The sequence below is a fragment of the Betta splendens genome, chromosome 2 (assembly GCF_900634795.4).
Source record: "Betta splendens chromosome 2, fBetSpl5.4, whole genome shotgun sequence".
NCBI lineage: Eukaryota > Metazoa > Chordata > Actinopteri > Anabantiformes > Osphronemidae > Betta > Betta splendens.
Window position 1 is genome coordinate 18,135,489 of NC_040882.2, and position 25,989 is coordinate 18,161,477.

Consider the following 25,989-nt stretch of genomic DNA (forward strand, 5'->3'; position numbering starts at 1 on the left):
GGGAACAACTACAAAGATCCTCACCTGTTTCCTCAAAAGTGACTGAGACACTGTTCTGTGTGTAGTAAACTGGGTTTCCTCTTCCTCCTCTGCAGTAATAGTTTCCTCCATCTGTGATTCTGATACTGTTAGTGTTTGTTCTGATCAGAGCTGCTGATCTGAACCAGTCGTATTTCCATCCATCAGAACCGTCCACAGAGCAGCTCAGTGTCACGCTGCCTCCTGCTGCTATGACTGTGTTGACTGATGTCAGTGAGGCTCTGGGTTTATCTGATGTCAGTTTACAGAGAAAACATTAAATAAACACAGTTAGAAGTGCTTTAAGTGTAAATAAAACACTTACAATCATAAATGTCTTTACACAAAACCAGGCATCCGACCCAAACAAACCATGACAGTTATTTTGATCTAAATGGACACATGAACATTTTGGACAACGTCTACAGTAAAGTTCGACTGTCACAAGTAAAATTAGTTCAATGAAGTTGTGTTTGATTTTATTTCCTGCTCTGCAGCTCTGAACCAGTCATGAGCATCTAATAAAAAGGTTTTTCTCCAACACACTGATGCATCTTCCTCTGTTTTAGTGTTGTTTAGTGTCGATCCCCTCAAGGGGATCAATAAAGTATGTATATCTTTCTTTAATACTGTTTTTCCTACAAGAGGATGACGTCACAGAGCAGCTCAGCGTCACACTGCCCCCTACTGGGACGTCTCTGACATTAGCTTTGGTTTCTCTGAGGTTCAGTTTAACAATGACGAAAAACTGTCGATTACTGTTTCTGTGCTTTATAACATGAATCACTTATGTTTCTTATTGTTCCTGTTTTTTAAATATGACCTTAGACCAAACTCACAACTGGAAAATGCTCATCAAGTCAACGATGACTCACCTGATACAGTTAAATCAATGGTTCCACTGGTTTTTATGTGGTTTGTTTTCCTGTGGACTCTAAAACACTGGTATCTACCACTGTCTCCTGTAGACAGAGCTTTTTTTCTGTATCCACTATATGAAGCTATTTCTCCTCCATCTTTGATGAGTCTGGTTTCCCAGTCAGTGCGTTTGTCGTCCTTCATGTCACATGTGAAGGTCACAGACTCTCCAGTAAAATACCTGGACCTGCTGGGGTCAAGGGTCAACACAGCACCTGGAACCCAGCAGCAACACATGACACCACATCATTAACATTATGAAATGTTACAATGTGAATGGCTTTGTGTGGATTAATGTAGAATATTACATACATATATAGATATTAATATACAAAATGTAATCTGAAATGTTAAATCTCAACTCACCTGATACTGTCAGTGCAGCAGCTTCACTCCACCGTGTTGAAGAATATGGGTCCTGTCTGTTTGTTCCTCTGCACCTGTAGCTTCCACTGCTGAACGCAGACGCTGTCCAGTAATTAGTGACTGTTCTCTTTGTGATTGTTTGTCCACTGGTTGTTTTCCAGTAATAATCCCACTTAGTGTTTCCACCTCCCTGGATCTCACATCTAACAGTGATCTGACCTCTGATCACCTGAGTCCAGTCCAGTTGTAGACTCACAGACACAGAATTAGAATCTGATACAAACATAAATGTTAAATTAAAAAAAACAACACATAAAAAACATCAAACACAATAAACAAACTCACAAGTTATCTTGATGGTGACATCATCACTGTTAGAAGTGTAAACAGCTGGTTCTCCTCTTCTTCCTTTGCACATGTATTTTCCTCCTCGTGTGACTCTGATTTCTCTGTTGTCTCCATCAGCTGCTGGTGTCCATCTGTTTGACGTCCATCTGAACCACTCATATTTCCATCCATCAGAACCGTCCACAGAGCAGCTCAGTTTCACGCTGCCTCCTACTGATATGGTTGATGGACCTGCAGTCAGTCTGGGTTTGGGTCGTTTTGCTGTTATAAAAGAACAAAACGTATTTTATGTTACCAAACCTATGTTTATTTATTTGATGAAAAATCACAAATCATTTGTAAGATTTTTATGTGAATAACATGAACAGTTAAACATCCTACTCAATACAGTATGTCACAATCTAATCTAATCTAAAAGGTCTTTACACAGTGAGGTTAAAATGATTAATTTACATTCACACACAGATTCATAATTTGGCCAAAACCAAAGAATAAATGTGTTTTACAGTGTTAGTTTTCTACTAAAGATCTAAATGTGTTGTTCATTTTTCCTGCATTGTGACTAACTGCTGCTTTACTGGATGTTCATAGCAGCTTGTGGCATGTGAATAATACAATATTAAACATTACTGTGACTTTTAAAAATGAATATTTCATTCATTTTCCTTGTGATAAAGTGTTGGACAGTCTCCAACATGCGCATGGCCAAGGTAGTGAGTGCACTGCAAACCTGGACATCATGTCTAATTAAAAAAGCAATACAATGTACTCAAGTTTTTTGCCGTTACTATTAAATTCAAGTTCATTGTACTGTTTCAGAGTAGAATATACTTAAAACTGAGTAGCAGTTCCAAACCTGAGCAAATTGAAGTTTAACGTTAAATTTACTCAAAACGTTTAAGTTTTGGTGGTGATCACATGTTTGTGTCTCCAAGGAGATATATATAGCTTTGGTTTCTCTGAGTTTCAGTTTAACAATGACGAAGAACTGTGGATTACTGTCTCTGTGCTTTATGACATGAATCACTTATGTTTCTTATTGTTCTTCTTTTTTTAAATATGACCTTAGACCAAACTGACAACTGGAAAACTCTCATCAAGTCAACGATGACTCACCTGATACAGTTAAATAGGTGGTTTTACTGGCTTTCATGTGGTTTGTTTTCATGTGGACACTAAAACACTGGTATCTACCACTGTCTCCTGTAGACAGAGCTTTTATTCTGTTTCCAGCATATGAAGCTATTTCCCCTCCATCTTTGATGAGTCTAGTTTCCCAGTCTGTGCGTTTGCCGTCCTTTACGTTCTTCAGAAAACACGCATTAACATTATTAAAGCGGTCGGTATCATTTATTTCACTCAGCCGCCTCACTGACTGCTAGACGACTGTAGCTGTTTCTGTTTTAATAGTTCTTTGTCTCATAAGAGACAAATGCGAATAATCCTCTAACTACAAACCTGATGAAGACACTGCACAGGAGCGTGACAGTGTAATAATCATCCCTTTAGTCAGATAGTTAAGTTTTTTTGTTGAATGGTTGAGACTTTTAAAGATTCCGGTAAACATTAAAATGTGTTTAATAAAAAAACAACTCAACTTACATGTTACTGTCAGTGTGATGACATTACTCCACTGTGTTGACTCATAGTTTCTTCTGCCCATGCAGCTGTAGTCTCCACTGTGAGACACATCAGCTTCACTGATCTTCAACACTTTACCAGTTTTATCATCAGGTTGGTTTGAGCTGGTTGTTCTCCATTCATACTCCCACTGAGCGTCTCCACCTCCATGGATCTCACATGTGAGAGTGATGCTCTCACCACTGAATGTCTGAGTCCAGCTGGGTTGTTTGGTCACAGAGACTCTATAGGAAACTGTTGATGACAAACATACATAGTAAGAACAACTAGAGTAAGAGAAGCTTTTAGTTTGATTAAACTTTAGGTTTGTATGTTGACACCTTGCTTTATTTCAACAAAAAAACATAAACAAGATGCATTGGGTTAAGTTAAACACAGGTCTTCTGTTGTTTTTTAAGTTGTTGTTGCTGTGTAACACAAATAAATCCTGTCAGTCTGTTGAAAACGTGTGAAACCAATATGAGGAACGTCTGAGTCCAGCCGGGATGTTTGGTCACAGAGACTCTATTGGAAACTGTTCATGACAAACATACATAGTAAGAACAACTAGAGTAGTAGAAGCTTTTAGTTTGATTAAACTTTAGGTTTGTATGTTAATATCTTGATTTATTTAAAAAAAAAAAAGGGGTTGGGTCTCACAGGTCTTTTGTTGCTGTTTAAGTTGTTGTTGCTGCGTATCCCAAATAAATCTTGTCAATCTGTAGAAAATGTGTGAAGCGATTAGACAGAAGTAAGAAGAAAATAAAGTAGTTCCTGCTGCAGCCAGACACAGTCAGAACCATTACTTTACACAGAGCTACAGTAACATCTAATGTGAACGCTGCACAGGAGACTGACTCTGTGAAGACAAGCGTCTTAAAGAAACTGGACAAAACAACAACTAAATGTTTGGTAAACAACAAAAGACAAATTTGTACAATATGAATTAAAATCACTTCCTTCATGACATGTTTTCAGGTTGTTCATTTGTCACCTACATTTATTATTCAGATTTAAAACTTCATGTGTTTAGACTGAATGTCTAAACAACATAGTCAGCAACCATCACATTAAAACTGTATTCAAGCATAATTACTTTGCTTTTAATAACTATTGATTACACATATTTGGCCACATCCAGTGAACTGTTTAATTCACCTGAAGCTTATTTGTGTCAGTGCTCTGTGTCCACTTTCTGTTTTATCGTCGTAGTTCCGGTTTCCAGTCCCATCCTGTTCATGCTAACATTACTTCCGGTTGTCAGCACACACACCTGTCTTGTATCTACCATTACTTACCAGGACATTTAACCACCACCTGTTACCACAGTTATCCGCCAGATCGTTGAACCTATGACCTCACGTTCCAGCAGTTTTCTTGTTCAGCTAATCCTGTTGCCGACCCAGTTCTGTATCGCTGACTATCGCTTCTCGTCTGATCCTGACCGGTATTGTAAATCCCTGACTCTGTTGCTGAACTGTGCCTGTTACTGGACCCGTCTTAGCCTGTCGACTCTAAATCGGAAATCTGAGCCTTTTGGTATTGACCTACGCCTGTTACTGGACCAGATTACGCCTGTTCCCTCTGTGCTGCAAACCCGTGCTTACCCGTGTATGACCTGAACAGTCTGTGATCTCGATTCCTGTATTAAAACCCATTTAATCGTACGATCTGTCTGCTGCCTCATCGCTGTGCATGTGGGTCCGATCTCTGCTAAAACCTGGCAATTTGTTTGTCACATCCTTCACATCTGCAGCAGTTTGTAATGTGAACACGGTCAAATAGATTCAAGGAATGAACACCAACATGAGACTCTGTCATGTTATAATTTAAACATCTGAGCAGTAACCTGGTCTCTGGTGTTCACACATGAAATACACACAAAAAGATTTATCTAGGAAGAAAAGAAGGACAATTACTCACCAGCATCATTTCCGTAGACGTTCGTATTTAGCACTGAAACGAAGATGAGAACATGATCAGACATAAACAGTAATAAAGACATTCATCATCCAGGTGGTGTTTTATCACATCAGTTACTGTTATTTAAAAACTGTTAAATTATTTCCTGTTAAATCTGAGCCACACTAACAGTAAACTGTGAAGAACATCCCAGTTTTACTGTGAATGAAGCTGGGTCACATCCCATGTGTATAAAAACCACCATGTTAAATAAAGTCAGAGCTGCTGACGTACTCACAGAATAATGACAGTACACAGAGCAAAGTCAGCTCCATCTTCACATCCACACACACTGTCGCTGTAGAGGAATGACCGCAAACACTAAGACACAAGCTACAGATCATCACCTGATTCAGAGCTGCTCTGTTCTTCCTTCCTATTCACTCAAACAGCTCTGACCACAAGTTTACGCTTCCTGCTGCACAAATGTGTTAGTTTGTCTCTTTAGCAAATGTCCATTGATGTTCTATGAAATGAGCAATAAAAAATGTGAATTATTACAAACATGGAACTAATGAACCTTAATAATAAATTCAATCATATGTTTTATTTGTGCGTCTGTGCGTGTTGTGTTGTTGACATGTAGTATATATTAAAGGAAGTCAAAACATATGTATTGAATCAATAAACACACACTGAACTGAGCGTAGCTGCAGGTTTTATTCAGTTGTGTTTGACAGCTTTTAACTTTAGCTGCTGTGGCTGAGATAAAACAGTTAATTTAAATACATCAACTTTTGACTTCCTCTTTCCACATAAAACGTGTGGTTTCCATTGCAACAGTGTCGCTAACAATAGCATGTCATGTAAGATATAGTTAAAATATATTATCTGATAATTTAATACATTATTTCTTAACCTAAAACTGTAAACTACCTACTAACTTACTACTAACATGTCAAATTTTGAGTTTGAGTCATTGACTCACAGTGAAGACGTGTGTGAAGAAGGAGCCAGAGTCAGATAACTGAGCTTCATAAACACACATTCTTAAAGCAGACACTTCGACACATTATCAGTCTTTCAAAGAAGTGATCCTAAATAAAGCTTCATACAATAAAGAGATCAGAATAAATATAATGATCACATTTCTACAATTATCACATCAGACATGAAAGAGGAAGTTTCATACATGACTAAACACATTTGTAGAACATCAGCAACCTGGAGAACAGTTAGTGTTTGTGTCTCATACAGACCAGAACCAATTAACCAGGTGGGAGATTGTGGAGCAAAGCAGAGATGAGGAGCAGCAGGACAGTGATGTGTCTAATTCATTCACACACTGTAACATGTCGCCGTCAGACTTTATGCAGACGCTTGCACCCGATGCACTTCCTCATTATTCTGACACCACTACCGCAGCTCACTAGTGTCACCTGTGTGTTGTCAGACTCTATTCTACATTAAAGTCTTTCTCAATTATAATAAGTACTTGTTTACACCCACATTAAATCAGTTTTAACAACATTAAACCTTAATATTTACCATCAGTTTCTACTGGTAGGATCAGTTTTTTCGTCTTAACAGCATTGAGACAATTAATTTCCCTCAGATTTCACATTGCAACTTTGCTATCTCAGACATGAAAAAAGTTGAAATTTTATTATTTATGTTCTAATTCGTGTTCATGGAATCATGTCAATATGTGATGACATGATTTTATGTTTTTAAGTCCCTGACTCAGTGACAAAGAACGCGCGTTTGTCCATTAGTCAAACTAGAGTTGTTTGTCTCCCCCTTGCGGTCACTTATTAACGATACAGGTCATTCAATAATGTTTTATTAGATCGCGTCCTTTTGCTGTTTGATCACATTAAATAAAAAAAAAACTCTGACCTCTACAGTCAGTTGAGGTTTTTCTACTTGAAAATCTTCCTACAGACATCAAAGTCTGTTTTAGTTTGGACCAGAACATCTCAACATTATTGGTTCATTGCTGTATTACAGCAATTACATAAAAATGTAAAAGTAAAAAAGCTATAACAAAACTTATCACCTTTCTGTCTCCGTTCATCTCTTACCTGCAACAAATCAGCTCAGATACTGTACAAGCTCCACTTAAATTAAGATCAGCAAGTGTGAAACTACAGTAAACAAGGTGTTCTTTGTGGCATTGAGCCTTCGTGCCACTAGGGGCGCTCCTGTGTTTTTAGTGTGGGTCATCACCTGAGTTTATTTCCTGCCTCTAATTAGTTGACCCACGTGTTAGTATTTAAGTCATACCTTTAGTTTCACCCGTTGCTGGTGTGTACGTGGTCGTAAGCTACGCCAAGGTTACGTTAAGTTAAAGAAAGGAGTTTGAAGACGTGGAGGTGTATTTTAGTTTGTTAACGTAGAGTAGTAGTGTTTAGTTTTAGTAACAACAGGTAAAAGCCACAGTTCTATTTATGATGATGAAACCAAAATGCTTCCAGGTGTGGTGGTGTGGAGGTTTTCCCCACTCACCTTTCAGCCAAGATGGGAAATAATTGGCTCCCTGGGAGGCGGGCCAGGCTGGTGCCTTCAGGTACAGGTGAACACCTGATTAGGGCTCTTTGTTGCTTGTGGCTGGTGCCCATGAGCGCAGGTGAGCACCCGAATAAGATCGTGGTGGTTTATCCGTGGCTGCAGTGGTGCCCCTGTGTACGATCGCTACAGGACCCCTTCACAGAGCCGGCGTCATAATAAAAGCTATCCGGGCTGGCATTAGCTCGAGTCGCGGCGGGTGGTGTTCAGGTAACAGACTGATCTTGCCTTTAAACCCCTCGGTTTCTCCCTGCCTGGTAGTTTACCGTGTTTTTAATTCAGCGCGCCAGCGGCTGGAGAGCGGAGCCTCGCTGGTAAGCGACGACTGCGGGGGCAGCGACCGGAAGCACCGCTGCGCTACAGTCCAGATTACCGCTTTGGGTCTGGATGCGAGTGACCCACGGGTTTGTGCCCTTCCCCGACGCTGCTGTTTCTGGCTTCTTCTGCTTCTTCTTCTTTTTATTGTGTCTCGGTTTTGCCAAGGTTTCAGTCCCTCGGATCGTCCAGGACCTACAGTAAGAGGCGGGAACGTGTGTGTGTGTGTGTGTGTGTGTGTGTGTGTGTGTGTGTGTGTGTGTGTGTGTGTGTGTGTGTGTGTGTGTGTGTGTGTGTGTATATTTAGGTTGGTTTGTTTTGGTTATTTTGTTTATTTTTGTTTGCCGTGGTTTTGCATGGTGTGATTTTGGTTTGTATTACTTTTTGGTCTTTATTACTTAACTTACCTCGTGTGGTGTATTTTAATTGAGAAATATATCTTGAAGAATAAATATTGTTCAGTGTGAACGTCCTCCTCTGCCTCCCCTGGCGTCCTTTCCGTGAGGGCTCTTGCCGCCCTGTCACACAGGCTTCACTTCTGAATTTAGAGTAATAGTCACCAGATGTAGTTCATGCAAACCTTCACATAAAGGACTTAGTTTATCTGTCAGACTGGAAGGAAAGTTACATTTTATTCTAAATGGTAATTTTTCATGACAGGATCTTTATATGAATCTCAATTAATTACACATCTAAAGCAACAAGGTTAATTCTATTAGAGTTTGGTCATTTTGCCTTTTAGTGGCAAAACACAGGAGGTCAAAAGGACTCTGATTATTATTATTATTGACGCACCGCTGTATTAGATTAGATTAACTTACAGTAGAGAGGTCTAATAAATGTGTAAGTTAAAACTGAAAAGCTACGTTCCATAAAACGTGCAGCACTTATAGTTATTGTTACAATATTTGTAGTCAATTTATGTAGACTGTCTTAAAGAAAAACATTTTGTAAATATACTCAGTTAAAATTGCCATACAGCAATACAAACAGCAGGTTCAGTGAATGATGACACCTGCACAATATTCAGCTAAAACCATTATCACTAAATGATGCTAGAGTAGAATAGAATAGAATAGAACTAGCTGAAAAAGATAAGACAACCAGGGTTCTCACACACAGACGTGGACCCAACAATGAAACTTTATTCATCACTTGTCACACAATGAAACGTGTCCTCTGCATTTAACCCAGCAGTGGGCTGCCACACACACACACACACACCTGGGGAGCTAGTGTGAAGTGTCAGAGGCAGGGATGGAACCAGGAAGCTGTCCTTTCCCCGGCCGATGCCCACTGAGCTACCAGGCCTCACTAATGACACACATCAATGGAAGATTTGGATGTGGAAAATGAGCCACAGTTCAAGCAGGAATAAAGCAGGGATGGTTCTGATACACGCTCAGCGATAACGTTAACAGCAAAATAAAACATGCATCACAATCATACAATAACCCATAAACCCACTGTTGGCTTCTATCCGCTGATGGTTAATAATACAGAATAATACAGAATGTACAGAGATAAAAAGACAAAGTATCCAAGCAAGAGAAACCAAGGTCAAATATCACAACACCGGATGAGGACAAGACGTCTTTGGCATCTTCCTCCTGATTGTCTCCATATAATTTGAGATTAAATGGTCGACTTGTAAATAATAATGACAAATAGAAAAGCTCAGTGAGTCACTAGTAAACGTTGGTACGTCCTGAGGCAGGAGACGTTGTGGAGTTTTCTGGTTTGAACAGAGTGAGGAAACACAAACCAGTCACTCAGTCACTCAGTCACTCAGCGACCACAATGAGGAGAATTACATAGAAAGTATTCATATCAATAGATTAAAAATGTGTTTGAAACTGCATCATATATTTTATATGGTGTTTACTTCACTGCTTGTGTGTAGGTTATTTACAGAGCCACTCAGTCAGATCACATGCCATGCTTCAATTAACATCATTAACATACGTAACATTATCCAGTAAATCTAAAATATATTTGTCAACAGTCCAAATCTAAAAATAACAGAAAGAAACAAAAAGCAGCTAAAGTAACTTCCATCCACCAGGTGATGAACTTCAACATCAATGTGCTGAACATAATAATGTTTCAGACTATACTGAAATAAACATAATGAATCACACTTCAACAATACTAAGAGCAAACATACATTATATTATGACACATGAAATGACAAAGCTGGTGCTGCAGCCAGCCATTATTTTGTTACCATGGAAACAACAGAGACCCCCGACTCCTTCTGGCTCTGGGGCCACAATCACTAAAAACACGTCCTCATATGTTAAAGCTGCTCCTATTTGCTGCTTTTACATGTAGTGTCTGCACGGTTGTTGACTTGTTCTATGGTGACGCCGTTAGTAACTTTAAGTAACTTTATAAATGCTGTAAACAGTCTCAGCATGTTGTTAACAGAACATTGTTGTCTTGTGGTTCTTGTTTTGACCAACTTCTCTTTATGAATCTGTATAAAATGACAAAATGACATTAAACATAACTTAGATGCACCAAGGGTCAAAGCACTGACTCTTTAGTGGAAACCAGTTAATCTGCTGCAGGTGGCAGATGATAAGATAATAATGTCACTGACAGTGGCCTTAATGTTCAAGTCAACAGTTTTTTCTTTTCTGTATTAATAATTAGGTTATTTTCTGTATCACACCTCCTGAACTCAGCTGTGATGTGATCACAGACATCAACATTATTTGTGGTTCTGATTTGTTATAAACTACAAAGACTCACCTCTAAATGCATTTTACTATAAACACACTGAGTATAAACAGTAATGCTAAACTACTGTGAAGCTCACATTTGTACATGTGGCTGCTTTTGGATCCACGTTGTTGTAATCATGATCTTCCTCTGTATCATCATGTGTCCCTGTAAAGATGCTAAAGTTTATTAAAGGCTTCCACAGCTGTAACCCAATTATTACTATGATCTATCATTAGTTGCAGCTTTTGTGTATTTATCTTGTCAGGACATTGACTATGAAGCAGCACTGTGGTTTTACTGGGTTCATCTGTTGGTTCCTCTGAAATCATCAGGTCAAATCTGTTTCAGTGTTTAGTGTCATATAATCTCTGCATTAATCAGATATTATACTGTACCACCATCAATTTTTCCAGAGCCTCCGACTGATTCATAGACACAAACATCATCTACATGTGAGTGAGGACAAAAGAATCAAAGTTACTTTAAACAGTGTGTGTCGTAAAAAGTGAGTGTTACTGATCAGACAGTGATGATTGTCAGACTGACCGTGGAGCAGAGAGGAGTAAACCTGAGGTTCAAGCTGGTTTACTGTTTGTTGTGTAGCAGAGCTTTTATCAGTGCTCACACTTCTTTGTGCTGTGAAAATGGAAATTACATTTACAGCTAAAACAAGAGAGGAGACTGTAGAGTTATTATGTAGATTTATACTCAAACTGTTCCAGAGTTTCATCAAGTCTTAGACAGAATTTACACAGTCTCACCTTTCATGTTTTTCCAAACACACAACAACAGCAGCAGCTGCAGGAAAACAATCACTGAAAGTCTAACAACCAGTCCAACAGTAAAGGAGGCAGAAAATGATGGAGCTTCAGTAGAGAATCCTGTAATTATACAGTACGTTAGCAGGAAAAGACAAAATTGATTAATAATATAAAAATTCAAAAATCATAATGACATCACTATTTGAAGTCTTGGTGACATCAGAACATTGTTCTCCTTTAAAGACAGTGTGTAACTTAAACTCCATCCATAACACGCACTAATGGTTATTAGTTGTAATTAAGCAGTTTACACAGTAGATTCCAGGTCATGGAGCAAAGGAACACTGATAAAAGGTGACTGTATAAAATGAAATAACACAGAAACACTGCTTCTCTCATTTCAGCCTCACCGTTCACTGCCATCCAGCTCTGTGGAGACTCTGTTCCTTGGTACCAACACTTGTAGAAACCTTCATGTGACTTTGACACTGCAGAGATGTTCAGCTCTACTCTGCTGTCGTTTTGGATCAGTTGCTCATTGTGATAGAAAAACACACTGGAAGCTTTTTGTCCTCTCTTCAACTTACAGCTCAGAAGCACAGAGAGTCCCTCAGTCACAGGACGGATAGGACTCATCAGGATCAAACCTGCATCTGGACGACAGTCACAGGAAGATTCAGTGGAGAAGAAGAAAACTATTATCAGATATAATATTAAACCACATAATACAGTAATCTTACAAATGCTTTAGATGAATGAAAACAATCAAACTCACCATGAACAGTGATGTTGACTGAGTTACTGAAGTGTCCTGATCCAGACTCACACCAGAACACTGCAGAACCAGACTGTGATGTGATGATGTCACATCTGGATCCAGATGTTGTCCAGTTGGAGCAGGATGACAGGAAGCCTCCTTCAGGAAACCTCCTGACTCTCCACTCAGCAGAGTTTCCCTCACAGCTCAGTGACACAGAGTCACGGGTGAAGTGTTGAACTGTGTCAGGACTCACTGTGAGAGACGCTGACGGATCAACATCTGAACAACAACACATTTAATAACACATAGAACAATCAACAGTGGAACTTTAAGGAACAAATCCACACGGTTCTTTTCAGCAAACGTTGGTAGAAAGAAGCAAGAGTCCAAACAAACTGACCTCCAGACCAGACGAATGCTGCTTTGCTGTAGTCAGTGTAATACACTGGTTCTCCTCTTGCAGCTCTACACACATATCCTGCTGTGTGTGTGTGTCCATCAAGCATGTAGGAGCCCTGTTCAGTCCCATGCTCACTACCAGGTAGCAGCTCATATCTGTAGGAGCTGTGTGAGCCATCAGGAACAGTCTGGTACCAGTAGAACCTCCATCCTGCAGATGGAGGCTCAACCTCACAGCTCAGAGCTACTGAGGCTCCAGGACTCAGCCAAGATGGAGACGCTGTGAGGACACACTGGGCTTTATCTGATGGAGAGGAAACAAATCACCTTAAACAAATGGTGGTGTACATTTAATTAGGTGTTAATATTTGTATATCACAGTAAAACGTACTGTCACTGACTGTCAGTCTGATGGATTGACTCCACTCTGTTGTGTTACGTTGAGCGTTTCTCATTCTGCCTCTACAGCTGTAGTTTCCACTGTGGGATGAAGAAGCTGAGCTGATGTTGACTTCATTCTGTTGTGTGTTTGTTGTTCCAGGTGTTTTCCATTCATATTCCCACTCAGTGTCTCCTCTGTCGTCCATCTCACATCTGACAGTGATCTTCTCTCCACTGAACAACTGAGTCCAGTTGGGATGAAGAGTCACGACCACCTTGTTTGGGACTGTTTGTGATTTTAAGGTCAATGGTTTAATCATTATTTAGATTTTTTCTCTAATCTACATTGTGCGTTTCAGTTTGTGTTGTCACACTCACCATTTGTGTTGATCCTCACTGAGTCACTGTACTGTGTGTAGTAAACTGGGTTTCCTCTTCCTCCTCTGCACCAGTACAGTCCTTCCTGAGAGACACTGGTTTCACTATCTTGTGTGATCAGGACCTCAGAGGATTTTTCTCCTCTGTACCAGTAATATTTCCAACCAGATGATGACGTCACAGAGCAGCTCAGCGTAACACTGCCCCCTACTGGGATGTCTGTCTCATCACTTCTCAGTTCAGCCTTTGGTTCAGAAGCTGTTCAGTTTAGAACAAACACATTAAAAGGCCATTATGAGTCTCCATGAAATGACTACTGTGATCTGCAATGTGACACATTTAGTAAATACTTGTGTCATTGTAAATGCTACATTCTATTTGTAATATGACTGATTTTCTTGACCAGCTCTGAGAAGTTCAATGAGTTTTGTCCATGTCTTGCATGTACTAATGAATCATTACAAATGTAACAATGAATGAAACTCACCTGTTACTGTCAAACGTAGAGCATCACTCCATGCTGTGAAGGAATAACTGTTGGTTTTCTGTCGACCCCTACACTTGTAGTCTCCACTACTGGAACCAGAAGCAGTGAAAACCCAGGGTTTCCTCCCATCTGGAGTTCTTCTTACGTTGCCTTGGGTCCATTCATATTCCCACTCAGTGTCTCCTCCAGCCTGGATCTCACATGTCAGAGTGATCTCCTCTCCTTTGAATATCTCAGACCAGTCATGCTGCCTTTTTACAGCAGCCTTGTTGGAAACTTCACACATTGTAGAAAAACAAACATAAACCCTCAATAGTTTCAGGTGATGGATTAATGTTATTTATTATGTAAAAGTTTAAGAATGGATGTGCAGGAAATAGCATGTAGTAAAGTAACTGAGAGCAGTAAGTTGTAACTCAGTTCATGGGATAAAACATCTGTTAAAATAGACAACAATCCGTTTTCTAAATTCTTAGGTTTATAAATGTTAATTTGACTGAGTGCTGTTTTCTACTGTGAACATCTGTCAGGACAATGACTGGAACTGGTCAGAAGATGGCGCTAGAGCAGAGGCCACGTGAACATCAGCGCAGCCCTCACTCCATTCATGTGTGTGGATCTCTAAAAAAGTCTCCAGCTCTGCGACAGGCGGCGTTAACGAGGTGAATGAGAGGTTTGGGTCTGTTGGTGTGTGTGTGGTCCCTTTCATCATCAGCCACAGCAGACTGTCGGGTGTAGGATCAGAGTGAGCTAAGAGCTAGCTAGCTGAGCTAGCAAGCTAGCCACGTGAGACGCTGCAGACACTGGACGCCAGGAGCCACACTGTTTGTGACGCGTGGATCTGCCGCTGTTAGCAACATGAGGACGTGGCTGATAACATGGTGCTAACCGGACCTGCACTACGGTCCCGGAGCAGATTTAAGGATGATGTGAGGCCATTCATTGGTTCTGTTCGTGCAACGTTTAGAAGCGCTGGCTGACGTAGATAAGAAGACACACAATAATCACTGACTTTGTACGTGAGTTAAAGCACGAACGATCAGCGAATAAAATCCTACAAAGTCAGATAAAACCCAGTCGAAGCGTTGTGTCCTTTGTTTTGGAACTAAGAGGTTTAAGGACGTCACTCTCTGACGTCACCAGGACAGAGGGAACAACTACACAGATCCTCACCTGTTTCTTTAACAGTGACTGAGACACTGTTCTGTGTGTAGTAAACTGGGTTTCCTCTTCCTCCTCTGCAGTAATAGTTGCCTCCATCTGTGATTCTGATTCTAGATTCGGTGTTTGTTCTGATCAGAGCTGCTGATCTGAACCAGTCGTATCTCCATCCATCAGAACCGTCCACAGAGCAGCTCAGTGTCACGCTGCCTCCTGCTGATATGACTGTGTTGTCTGATGTCAGTGAGGCTCTGGGTTTATCTGATGTCAGTTTACAGAGAAAACATTAAATAAACACAGTTAGAAGTGCTTTAAGTGTAAATAAAACACCTACAATCATAAATGTCTTTACACAAAACCAGGCATCTGACCCAAAAAAAACATAATAGTTATTTTGATCTGGAAAATGTTTATCAAGTCAACAATGACTCACCTGATACAATTAACTTGATGGTTTCACTGGTTTTTATGTGGTTTGTTTTCCTGTGGACTCTAAAACACTGGTATCTACCCCTGTCTCCTGTAGACAGAGCTTTTATTCTGTATCCACTATATGAAGCTATTTCTCCTCCATCTTTGATGAGTCTGGTTTCCCACTCTGTGCGTTTGCCGTCCTTCATGTCACATGTGAAGGTCACAGACTCTCCAGTAAAATACCTGGACCTGCTGGGGTCAATGGTCAACACAGCACCTGAAACCCAGCAGCAAAACAAGACAAACATCATTAACATTATGAAATGTTACAATTTGAATGGCTTTGTGTGGATTCATGTAGAATTTAAACACAATTACCAAATGTTCATAAATAATATGAGAAGTTTAAATTTCAGTGAATTACTAGAAAAAGTAATTTCTCGAGAAATTACGTGGGAGAGCTGATCTGCTGCCGCAACGATGACAACGCTGATTAAGCTGCTGACGTCAAAAAAGTTGACTACGTCCAAAAGTTGACTACGGCAAAGCGATGAAAAACGAGAAAACGTTGACAAAGAATAAAACGATGACAAAAGATGGCGATTAAAAAGATGACCAATGTCATACTAGGACAAGATTAAATATGACAATGATTCAAAAGTTGACCAAGGTAAAAAATATATCACAGATTAAAAGTTGACCAGAGTGCATTGTTGACAATCATAAATAAGCTGACTAGCTTTTTAATTTGAAGAAAGTATTTGTAAATAATTACCTGTGTAATAGTTTAATAACTAGTAAAAATTTACCAGTCAGAAACAAAAATCTTGCCATTTAAGGTATAAATTACATTGGTGCTTTTATTTTGAAAGGATTTAGAGGTTGTGTGTGGGCGATTACTAAACTATAAAATAGTCATTAGATAATCATAATTTATCATTCAATAGCAAGAATAGCCCTATTAAAGCAAAAGATTTAGATTTAGCCCTTTCAGAATAAAAGCACCCTAATAAGTTTGAGTGGCTATTTACTGAACTCTAAAGTAGTCTCTATAACGATTGGCAAGTATTCAGAACCACAAATTTTCTAATCAATCTTGCCATTAAAGGTAATAAATTGTAATTGGTGCTTTTATTTTGAAAGGATTTAGAGGAAATGTGTGGGGGTAATAGCGTAACTGTCAATTAGTCTTTAAATAATCATAATTACCCATTCAAAGGCAAAAATAGTGCAGTTAAAGCTAATAATTGGCATTGGTGCTTTTATTTTGAAAGGATTTAGAGGAAGCATGTGTGGGTAATTACTAAACTGTTAATCTATCTTTAAAAAGTCATAATTACCCATCTAAAAGCAGAAATACTGCTATTAAAGCTAATTATATGGCTTGGTGCTTTTATTTTGAAAGGATTTAGAGGAAGTGCGTGCTTAATCACTACACAATCCAATAGTGTGGTTGACTAATCAGTAACAAGCATGGAACTGCTCTGTACACTGAGCATCAGCAGTTTGACCTGTCAGTCAAATCTGCAGCTGCGCCGTCGCCATGGAGACAAAAGGCGGGAAAATCAGGCTCATTCTGCTCTGTAAAAAGCAGAGTTTCACCCTGTATAAACAGGCTTGTTCCAGCTAAACCATAATAGTTATCACAAAGATTATTTCATTTTTCGAGTCCCAAGGCTTCAATGAGCAAATGGTGTGAATTTTATGTTTGAGGACAAACGTTTGTAGCCACAGTCGCAATTTCAAAATGTGTCTCCCTCCTTGTTTTTCTCCAGACGTCTGCCAAAAATTATCATTAGAGTCTATGGGAGAATTTCAGGATCTCTCTGTGCTTTGAGGTCGATAGCGACTAAAGTATAAGTCTGAGGGTAAAGCCAGACACATCATTAGAAAGAAGACAAGTATGACTACGATTTAGTGAAATAATTACGTTCATAGAGTAGAAATTGTGGCTGTAGCGACGAGTTAAAGACCGAAGTTCTGTCTTTAAAAAGCGCACCCTCGCACTCTGGCTGTGACATCACGCACTCTAAATGAACCAATACACACTAATGGAAAAGCTGAAAATTTAACAAAAACCACACCATATTTAAACGCTCACTAGTCGAAAAGTATAGAAGATACGACAACGCTGATTTACGAGGAGAAAGTTGAGCGATGATGGACGCTTTTGAAGTTGAAATGACGTTTCTACGCCAAAGTATGACGATGATAGACGCTGATGAAAAGAGGGAAGTTGACAAAAGTTTAACGATGATTCCCATAGACGACCATTATAAAAAAACGATGAAAAAAGTTGAATAACGTTAAAAGTTGAAAAGCTGAAAACATAAAAAAGTAATAGCCCACATCTCCTAAAGATGACACACGTTTAGAAAGTTGAACGACGATTCTACGATGAAAGCGTTAAAAAGTAGATAGCAATCAAAAAAAGGGCGGAATAAGTAGAAGAAGAATAATAATAACTAGAAAAAGTAATTTCTCGAGAAATTACGTGGGAGAGCTGATCTGCTGCCGCAACGATGACAACGCTGATTAAGCTGCTGACGTCAAAAAGTTGACTACGTCCAAAAGTTGATTACGGCAACGCGATGAAAACGAGAAAACGTTGACAAAGAATAAAACGATGACAAAAGATGGCGATTAAAAAGATGACCAATGTCATACTAGGACAAGATTAAAATATGACAATGATTCAAAAGTTGACCAAGGTAAAAAATATATCACAGATTAAAAAGTTGACCAGAGTGCATTGTTGACAATCATAAATAACCTGACAAGCTTTTTAATTTGAAGAAAGTATTTGTAAATAATTACCTGTGTAATAGTTTAATAACTAGTAAAAATTTACCAGTCAGAAACAAAAATCTTGCCATTTAAGGTAATAAATTACATTGGTGCTTTTATTTTGAAAGGATTTAGAGGTTGTGTGTGGGCGATTACTAAACTATAAAATAGTCATTAGATAATCATAATTTATCATTCAATAGCAAGAATAGCCCTAAAGATTTAAATTTAGCCCTTTCAGAATAAAAGCACCCTAATAAGTTTGAGTGGCTATTTACTGAACTCTAAAGTAGTCTCTATAACGATTGGCAAGTATTCAGAACCACAAATTTTCTAATCAATCTTGCCATTAAAGGTAATAAATTGTAATTGGTGCTTTTAGTTTGAAAGGATTTAGAGGAAATGTGTGGGGGGTAATAGCGTAACTGTCAATTATTCTTTAAATAATCATAATTACCCATTCAAAGGCAAAAAAACAGTGCAGTTAAAGCTAATAATTGGCATTGGTGGTTTTATTTTGAAAGGATTTAGAGGAAGCATGTGTGGTAATTACTAAACTGTTAATCTATCTTTAAAAAGTCATAATTACCCATCTAAAAGCAGAAATACGGCTATTAAAGCTAATTATTTGGCTTGGTGCTTCTATTTTGAAAGGATTTAGAGGAAGTGCGTGCTTAATCACTACAACAATCCAATAGTGTGGTTGACTATTCAGTAACAAGCATGGAACTGCTCTGTACACTGAGCATCAGCAGTTTGACCTGTCAGTCAAATCTGCAGCTGCGCCCGTCCGCCATGGAGACAAAAGGCGGGAAAATCAGGCTCACTCTGCTCTGTAAAAAAGCAGAGTTTCACCCCTGTATGAACAGGCTTGTTCCAGCTAAACCATAATAGTTATCACAAAGATTATTTCATTTTTCGAGTCCCAAGGCTTCAATGAGCAAATGGTGTGAATTTTATGTTTGAGGACAAACGTTTGTAGCCACAGTCGCAATTTCAAAATATGTCTCCTCTGTTTTTTCTCCCCAGACGTCTGCCGAAAATTATCATTAGAGTCTATGGGAGAATTTCAGGATCTCTCTGCGCTTTGAGGTCGATAGCGACTAAAGTATAGGTCTGAGGGTATATCCAGACACATCATTAGAAAGAAGACAAGTATGACTACGATTTAGTGAAGTAATTATGTTGATAGAGTAAAAATTGTGGCTGTAGTGACGAGTTAGAGACAGAAGTTCTGTCTTAAAAAAGCGCACCTTCTCACTGTAGCTGTGACATCACACACTCTAATTGACCCAATACACACTAATGGAAAAGCTGAAAATTTAACAAAAACCACACGATATTTAAAACGCTCCACAAGTCGAAACTATAAAAGATACGAGGACGCTGATTTACACGGAGAACGTTGAAAGATGATAGACGCTTTTGACGTTGAAATGACGTTTTCTACGCCAAAGTATGACGATGATAGACGCTGATGAAAAGAGGGAAGTTGACAGAAAGTGAACGATGATTCCCATAGACGACCATTATAAAAAAACGATGAAAAAAGTTGAATAACGTTAAAAGTTGAAAAGCTGAAAACATAAAAAGTAATAGCCCACATCTCCTAAAGATGACACACGTTTAGAAAGTTGAACGACGATTCTACGATGAAGCGTTAAAAAGTAGATAGCAATCAAAAAAAGGGCGGAATAAGTAGAAGAAGAATAATAATAACTAGAAAAAGTAATTTCTCGAGAAATTACGTGGGAGAGCTGATCTGCTGCCGCAACGATGACAAACGCTGATTAAGCTGCTGACGTCAAAAAGTTGACTACGGCAAAACGATGAAACGATGAAAACGAGAAAACGTTGACTAAGATTAAAACGATGACAAAAGATAGCGATTAAAAAGATGATGATTAAAAAGATGACCAAGGTCATACTATGACAATATTAAAGAGATGACAATGATTCAAAAGTTGACCACGGTTAAAAGATGTCGAAGATTAAAAGGTTGACCAATGTGCATTGTTGACAATCATAAATAAGCTGACTATCTTTTTGATTTGAAGAAAGTATTTGTAAATAATTACCTAACTGTGTAATATTTTAATAACTAGTAGAAATTTACCAGTCAGAAACAAAAATCTTGCCATTTAAGGTAATAAATTACATTGGTGCTTTTATTTTGAAAGGATTTAGAGGTTGTGTGTGGGCGATTACTAAACTATAAAATAGTCATTAGATAGTCATAATTTATCATTCAATAGCAAGAATAGCCCTATTAAAGCAAAAGATTTAGATTTAGCCCTTTCAGAATAAAAGCACCCTAATAAGTTTGAGTGGCTATTTACTGAACTCTAAAGTAGTCCCATTAACGATTGGTAAGTATTCAGAACCACAAATTTTTTTAATCAATCTTGCCATTAAAGGTAATAAATTGTAATTGGTGCTTTTATTTTGAAAGGATTTAGAGGAAATGTGTGGGGGTAATAGCGTAACTGTCAATTAGTCTTTAATTACCCATTCAAAGGCAAAAACAGTGCAGTTAAAGCTAATAATTGGCATTGGTGCTTTTATTTTGAAAGGATGTAGAGGAAGCACGTGTGGGTAATTACTAACTGTTAATCTATCTTTAAATAGTCATAATTACCCATCTAAAAGCAGAAATATTGCTATTAAAGCTAATTATTTGGCTTGGTGCTTTTATTTTGAAAGGATTTAGAGGAAGTGTGTGCTTAATTACTACACAATCCAATAGTGTAGTTGAGTAATCAGTAATAAGCATGAAACTGCTGCCTACACTGAGCATCAGGAGTTTGACCTGTCAGTGAAATCTGCAGCTGCGCCGTCGCCATGGAGACGAAAGGCGGGAAAATCAGGCTCACTCTGCTCTGTAAAAGCAGAGTTTCACCCTGTATAAACAGGCTTGTTCCAGCTAAACCATGATAGTTATCACAAAAATTATTTCATTTTACGAGTCCCAAGGCTTCAATGAGCAAATGGTGTGAATTTTATGTTTGAGGACAACGTTTGTAGCCACAGTCGCAATTTCAAAATATGTCTCCTCCTTTTTTTTTCTCCAGACGTCTGCCAAAAAATTATCATTAGAGTCTATGGGGGAATTTCAGGATCTCTCTGTGCTTTGAGGTCGATAGCGACTAAAGTATAAGTCTGAGGGTAAAGCCAGACACATCATTAGAAAGAAGACAAGTATGACTACGATTTAGTGAAATAATTACGTTGATAGAGTAAAAATTGTGGCTGTAGTGACAAGTTAGAGACAGAAGTTCTGTCTTAAAAAAGCGCACATTCTCACTGTAGCTGTGACATCACGCACTCTAACTGACCCAATACACACTAATGGAAAAGCTGAAAATTTAACAAAAACCACACCATATTTAAACGTTCACGAGTCAAAAAGTATAGAAGATACGACAACGCTGATTTACGAGGAGAAAGTTGAGCGATGATGGACGCTTTTGAAGTTGAAATGACGTTTCTACGCCAAAGTATGACGATGATAGATGCTGATGAAAAGAGGGAAGTTGACAAAAAGTTGAACGATGATTCCCATAGACGACCATTATAAAAAAACGATGAAAAAAGTTGAATAACATTAAAAGTTGAAAAGCTGAAAACATAAAAAGTAATAGCCCACATCTCCTAAAGATGACACACGTTTAGAAAGTTGAACGACGATTCTACGATGAAGCGTTAAAAAGTAGATAGCAATCAAAAAAAGGGCGGAATAAGTAGAAGAAGAATAATAATAATAATAAAGACCGAAGATAACAATAGTGTGAGAGCTGTTCAGCTCTCCCACTAATAAAGACCGAAGATAACAATAGTGTGAGAGCTGTTCAGCTCTCCCACTAATAAAGACCGAAGATAACAATAGTGTGAGAGCTGTTCAGCTCTCCCACTAATTAGATAATGTATTTAAAGATATAAATATACAATATATGATCTGAAATGTTAAATCTCAACTCACCTGATACTGTCAGTGCAGCAGCTTCACTCCACTGTGTTGAAGAATATGAGTCCTGTCTGTTTGTTGCTCTGCACCTGTAGCCTCCACTGCTGAACGCAGACATTGTCCAGGGATTAGTGTTTGTTCTCTGTGTGATTGTTTGTCCACTGGTTGTTTCCCAGTCATAAACCCACTGAGTGTCTCCACCTCCCTGGATCTCACATCTAACAGTGATCTGACCTCTGATCACCTGAGTCCAGTCCAGTTGCAGACTCACAGACACAGAATTAGAATCTGATACAAACACAAATGTTAAATAAAAAAAAAACAACACAAAAACATCAAACACAATAAACAAACTTACAAGTTATCTTGATAGTGACATAATCACTTTGATAAGTGTAAACAGCTGGTTCTCCTCTTCTTCCTCTGCACATGTATTTTCCTCCTCGTGTGACTCTGATTTCTTTGTTGTCTCCATCAGCTGCTTCTGTCCATTCGTTTGACGTCTGTCTGTACCAGTCATATTTCCATCCATCAGAACCGTCCACAGAGCAGCTCAGTGTCCACGCTGCCCTCCTACTGATATGGTTGATGGACCTGCTGTCAGTCTGGCTTTGGGTGGTTCTGCTGTTATAAAAGAACAAAACGTGTTTTATGTTACCAAACCTTTGTTTGTTTATTTGATGAAAAATCACAAATCCTTTGTAAGATTTTTATGTGAATAAACATGCACAGTAAAACGTCCTGCTCAATACAGTATGTCACAATCTAATCTAATCTAAAAGGTCTTTACACAGTGAGATTAAAATGATTAATTTACATTTACACACATATTCAAACATAATTTGGCCCAAAACAAAAAAAATAATTGTGTTTTACAGTCTAATACAATGTACTCAGGTTTTTCTGCCGTTACTATTAAATTCAAGTTCATTTTACTGATTCGGAGTAGAATATATTTAAAACTGAGTAGCAGTTCCAAACCTGAGCAACTTTAAGTTTAACGTAAATTTACTCAAAACATCTAAGTTTTGGTGGTGATCACATGTTTGTGTCTCCATGGAGACAGGATTTAAAGCTTTGTGATTGGCTGCTTCGAAACTGTGTGAAAACATGCATTAACATTATGAACGCGGTATCATTTATTTCACTCAGCCGCCTCACTGACTGCTAGACGACTGTAGCTGTTTCTGTTTGAATGGTTCTTTGTCTCATGAGAGACAAATGCAAACAATCCTCTAACTACAAACCTGATGAAGACACTGCACAGGAGCGTGACTGTGTAATAATCATCCCTTCAGTCAAATAGTTAAGTTTTTGTGTTGAATGGTTGAGATTTTTAAAGATTCAGGCAAACATTAAAACTGTGTTTAATAAAAAAAAAAACAACTCAACTTACATGTTACTGTCAGTGTGATGACATCACTCCACTGTGTTGACTCATGGTTTCTTCTGCCCATGCAGCTGTACACTCCACTGTGAGACTCATCAGCTCTGCTGATCTTCAACACTTTACCAGTTTTATCATCAGGTTGGTTTGAGCTGCTTGTTCTCCATTCATACTCCCACTGAGCGTCTCCACCTCCATGGATCTCACATGTGAGAGTGATGCTCTCACCACTGAACGTCTGAGTCCAGCTGGGTTGTTTGGTCACAGAGACTCTATAGGAAACTGTTGATGACAAACACACAGTAATAACAACTAGAGTAGGAGAAGCTTTTAGTTTGATTAAACTTTAGGTTTGTATGTTGACACCTTGATTTATTTCAACAAAAAAAACATAAGCAAGATGCGTTGGGTCTCAACTTCACTTTGTGTTTATAAGTTAAATACAGGTCTTCTGTTGTTTTTTAAGTTGTTGTTGCTGTGTAACACAAATAAATCCTGTCAGTCTGTTGAAAACGTGTGAAGCGATTATGCAGAAGTAAGAAGAAAATAAATAGTTCCTGCTGCAGCCAGACACAGTCAGAACCATTAATTTACACAGAGCTACAGTAACATCTAATGTGAACGCTGCACAGGAGACTGACTCTGTGAAGACAAACGTCTAAAAGAAACTGGACAGAACAACAACTAAATGTTTGGTAAACAAAAAAAGACAAATTTGTACAATATGAATTAAAAATCACTTCATGTGTGTCTTCATGTTGTTCATTTGTCACCTACATTTATTCATTCAGATTTAAAACTTAAAGTTTTAATGTGATGGTCAGCAACCATCAAATTAAAACTCTATTTAAGCATAATTACTTATCTTTAAATAACTACTGATTAGACTCATGTTTGGTCACATTCAGTGAACTGTTTAATTCACCTGAAGCTTATTTATTTGTCACATCCTTCACATCTGCAGCTGTTTGTAATGTGAACACGGTCAAATAGATTAAGTAAATGAACACCAACATGAGCCTCTGTCGTGTTATAATTTAAATATCTGAATAGTAACCTGGTCTCTGGTGTTCACACATGAAATACACACAAAAAGATGTATCTAGGAAGAAAAGAAGGACAATTACTCACCAGCATCATTTCCGTAGACGTTCGTATTTAGCACTGAAACGAAGATGAAAACATGATCAGACATAAACAGTAATAAAGACATTTATCATCCAGGTGGTGTTTTATCACATCAGTTACTGTTATTTAAAAACTGTTAAATGATTTCCTATTAAATCTGAGCCACACTAACAGTAAACAGTAAATAACATCCCAGTTTTACTGTGAATGAAGCTGGGTCACATCCCATGTGTATAAAAACCACCATGTTAAATAAAGTCAGAGCTGCTGACGTACTCACAGAATAATGACAGTACACAGAGCAAAGTCAGCTCCATCTTCACATCCACAGACACTGTCGCTGTAGAGGAATGACAGCAAACACTAAGACACAAGCTACAGATCATCACCTGATTCAGAGCTGCTCTGTTCTTCCTTCCTATTCACTCAAACAGCTCTGACCACAAGTTTACGCTTCCTGCTGCACAAATGTGTTAGTTTTTCTCTTTAGCAAATGTCCATTGATGTTCTATGAAATGAGCAATAAAAATGTGAGAATGTGGAACTAATGAACCTTAATAATATAACAAATAATACAAATGTTATTTGTGTGTTTGTGCGTGTTGTTCTGTTGTCATGCACTATGAATGAAAGGAAGTCAAAACGTATGTATCGAATCAATAAACACACACTGAACTGAGCGTAGCTGCAGGTTTTATTCAGTTGTGTTTGACAGCTTTTAACTTTAGCTGCTGTGGCTGAGATAAAACAGTTAATTTAAATACATCAACTCTTCACTTCCTCTTTACACATAAAACGTGTGGTTTCCATTGCAAGTGTCGCTAACAAAAGCATGTCATGTAAGATATAGTTAATATATACTATCTGATAATTTAATACATTATTTCTTAACCTAAACCTGTAAACTACCAAACAAACATGTCAAATTTTGAGTTTGAGTCAGTGACTCACAGTGAAGACGTGTGTGAAGGAGCCAGAGTCAGATAACTGAGCTTCATAAACAGATGTCATTCTAAAAGCAGACACTCTGACACATTATCAGTCTTAAATGAAGCTTCATACAATAAAGAGATCAATATAAATATAATGATCACATTTCTACATTTATCACATCAGACATGAAAGACAAAGTTTCATACATGACTAAACACATTTGTAGAACATCAGCAACCTGGAGAACAGTTAGTGCTTGTGTCT

The 25,989-nt window shown here is 38.3% G+C and overlaps 3 protein-coding genes across 3 annotated transcripts in view; all 3 read right to left on the minus strand.

Moving 5' to 3' along the window:
* The window catches only part of LOC114851109 (basement membrane-specific heparan sulfate proteoglycan core protein-like), a 134,247-nt gene extending 127,696 nt beyond the window's left edge, over positions 1-6,551 (minus strand). Inside the window, exons 1-8 of the mRNA XM_055506925.1 lie at positions 6,432-6,551; positions 5,471-5,698; positions 5,194-5,226; positions 3,253-3,525; positions 1,648-1,911; positions 1,303-1,575; positions 894-1,151; positions 25-270 (exon numbers count right to left, since the gene is read on the minus strand). Of these exons, the coding sequence (XP_055362900.1) occupies positions 25-270; positions 894-1,151; positions 1,303-1,575; positions 1,648-1,911; positions 3,253-3,525; positions 5,194-5,226; positions 5,471-5,576 (1,453 nt within the window). The 5' untranslated portion in view covers positions 5,577-5,698; positions 6,432-6,551. The remainder of the gene's footprint in view (positions 1-24; positions 271-893; positions 1,152-1,302; positions 1,576-1,647; positions 1,912-3,252; positions 3,526-5,193; positions 5,227-5,470; positions 5,699-6,431) is intronic.
* Positions 6,552-9,180: 2,629 nt separating this feature from the next.
* Positions 9,181-22,831, minus strand: LOC129603799 (Fc receptor-like protein 5). Its single transcript, XM_055506932.1, has 15 exons — positions 22,636-22,831; positions 22,293-22,565; positions 15,546-15,803; positions 15,125-15,373; positions 13,952-14,227; positions 13,465-13,722; positions 13,097-13,372; positions 12,707-13,009; positions 12,322-12,585; positions 11,957-12,199; positions 11,547-11,666; positions 11,332-11,421; positions 11,181-11,231; positions 10,888-10,950; positions 9,181-10,534 (listed from the first exon to the last, which is right to left on the minus strand). The coding sequence occupies exons 1-15, from the start codon at positions 22,706-22,708 to the stop codon at positions 10,527-10,529; spliced, it is 2,805 nt and encodes a 934-aa protein (XP_055362907.1). The 5' UTR covers positions 22,709-22,831; the 3' UTR covers positions 9,181-10,526.
* On the minus strand, positions 22,831-25,266 carry LOC129603019 (T-cell surface glycoprotein CD3 epsilon chain-like). The gene is made up of 4 exons (XM_055502462.1): positions 25,073-25,266; positions 24,796-24,828; positions 23,674-23,946; positions 22,831-22,901 (listed from the first exon to the last, which is right to left on the minus strand). Exons 1-4 carry the CDS (start codon positions 25,176-25,178, stop codon positions 22,831-22,833), a joined length of 483 nt encoding a protein of 160 aa, XP_055358437.1. The 5' UTR covers positions 25,179-25,266.
* Between the last annotated feature and the right edge of the window lie 723 nt (positions 25,267-25,989).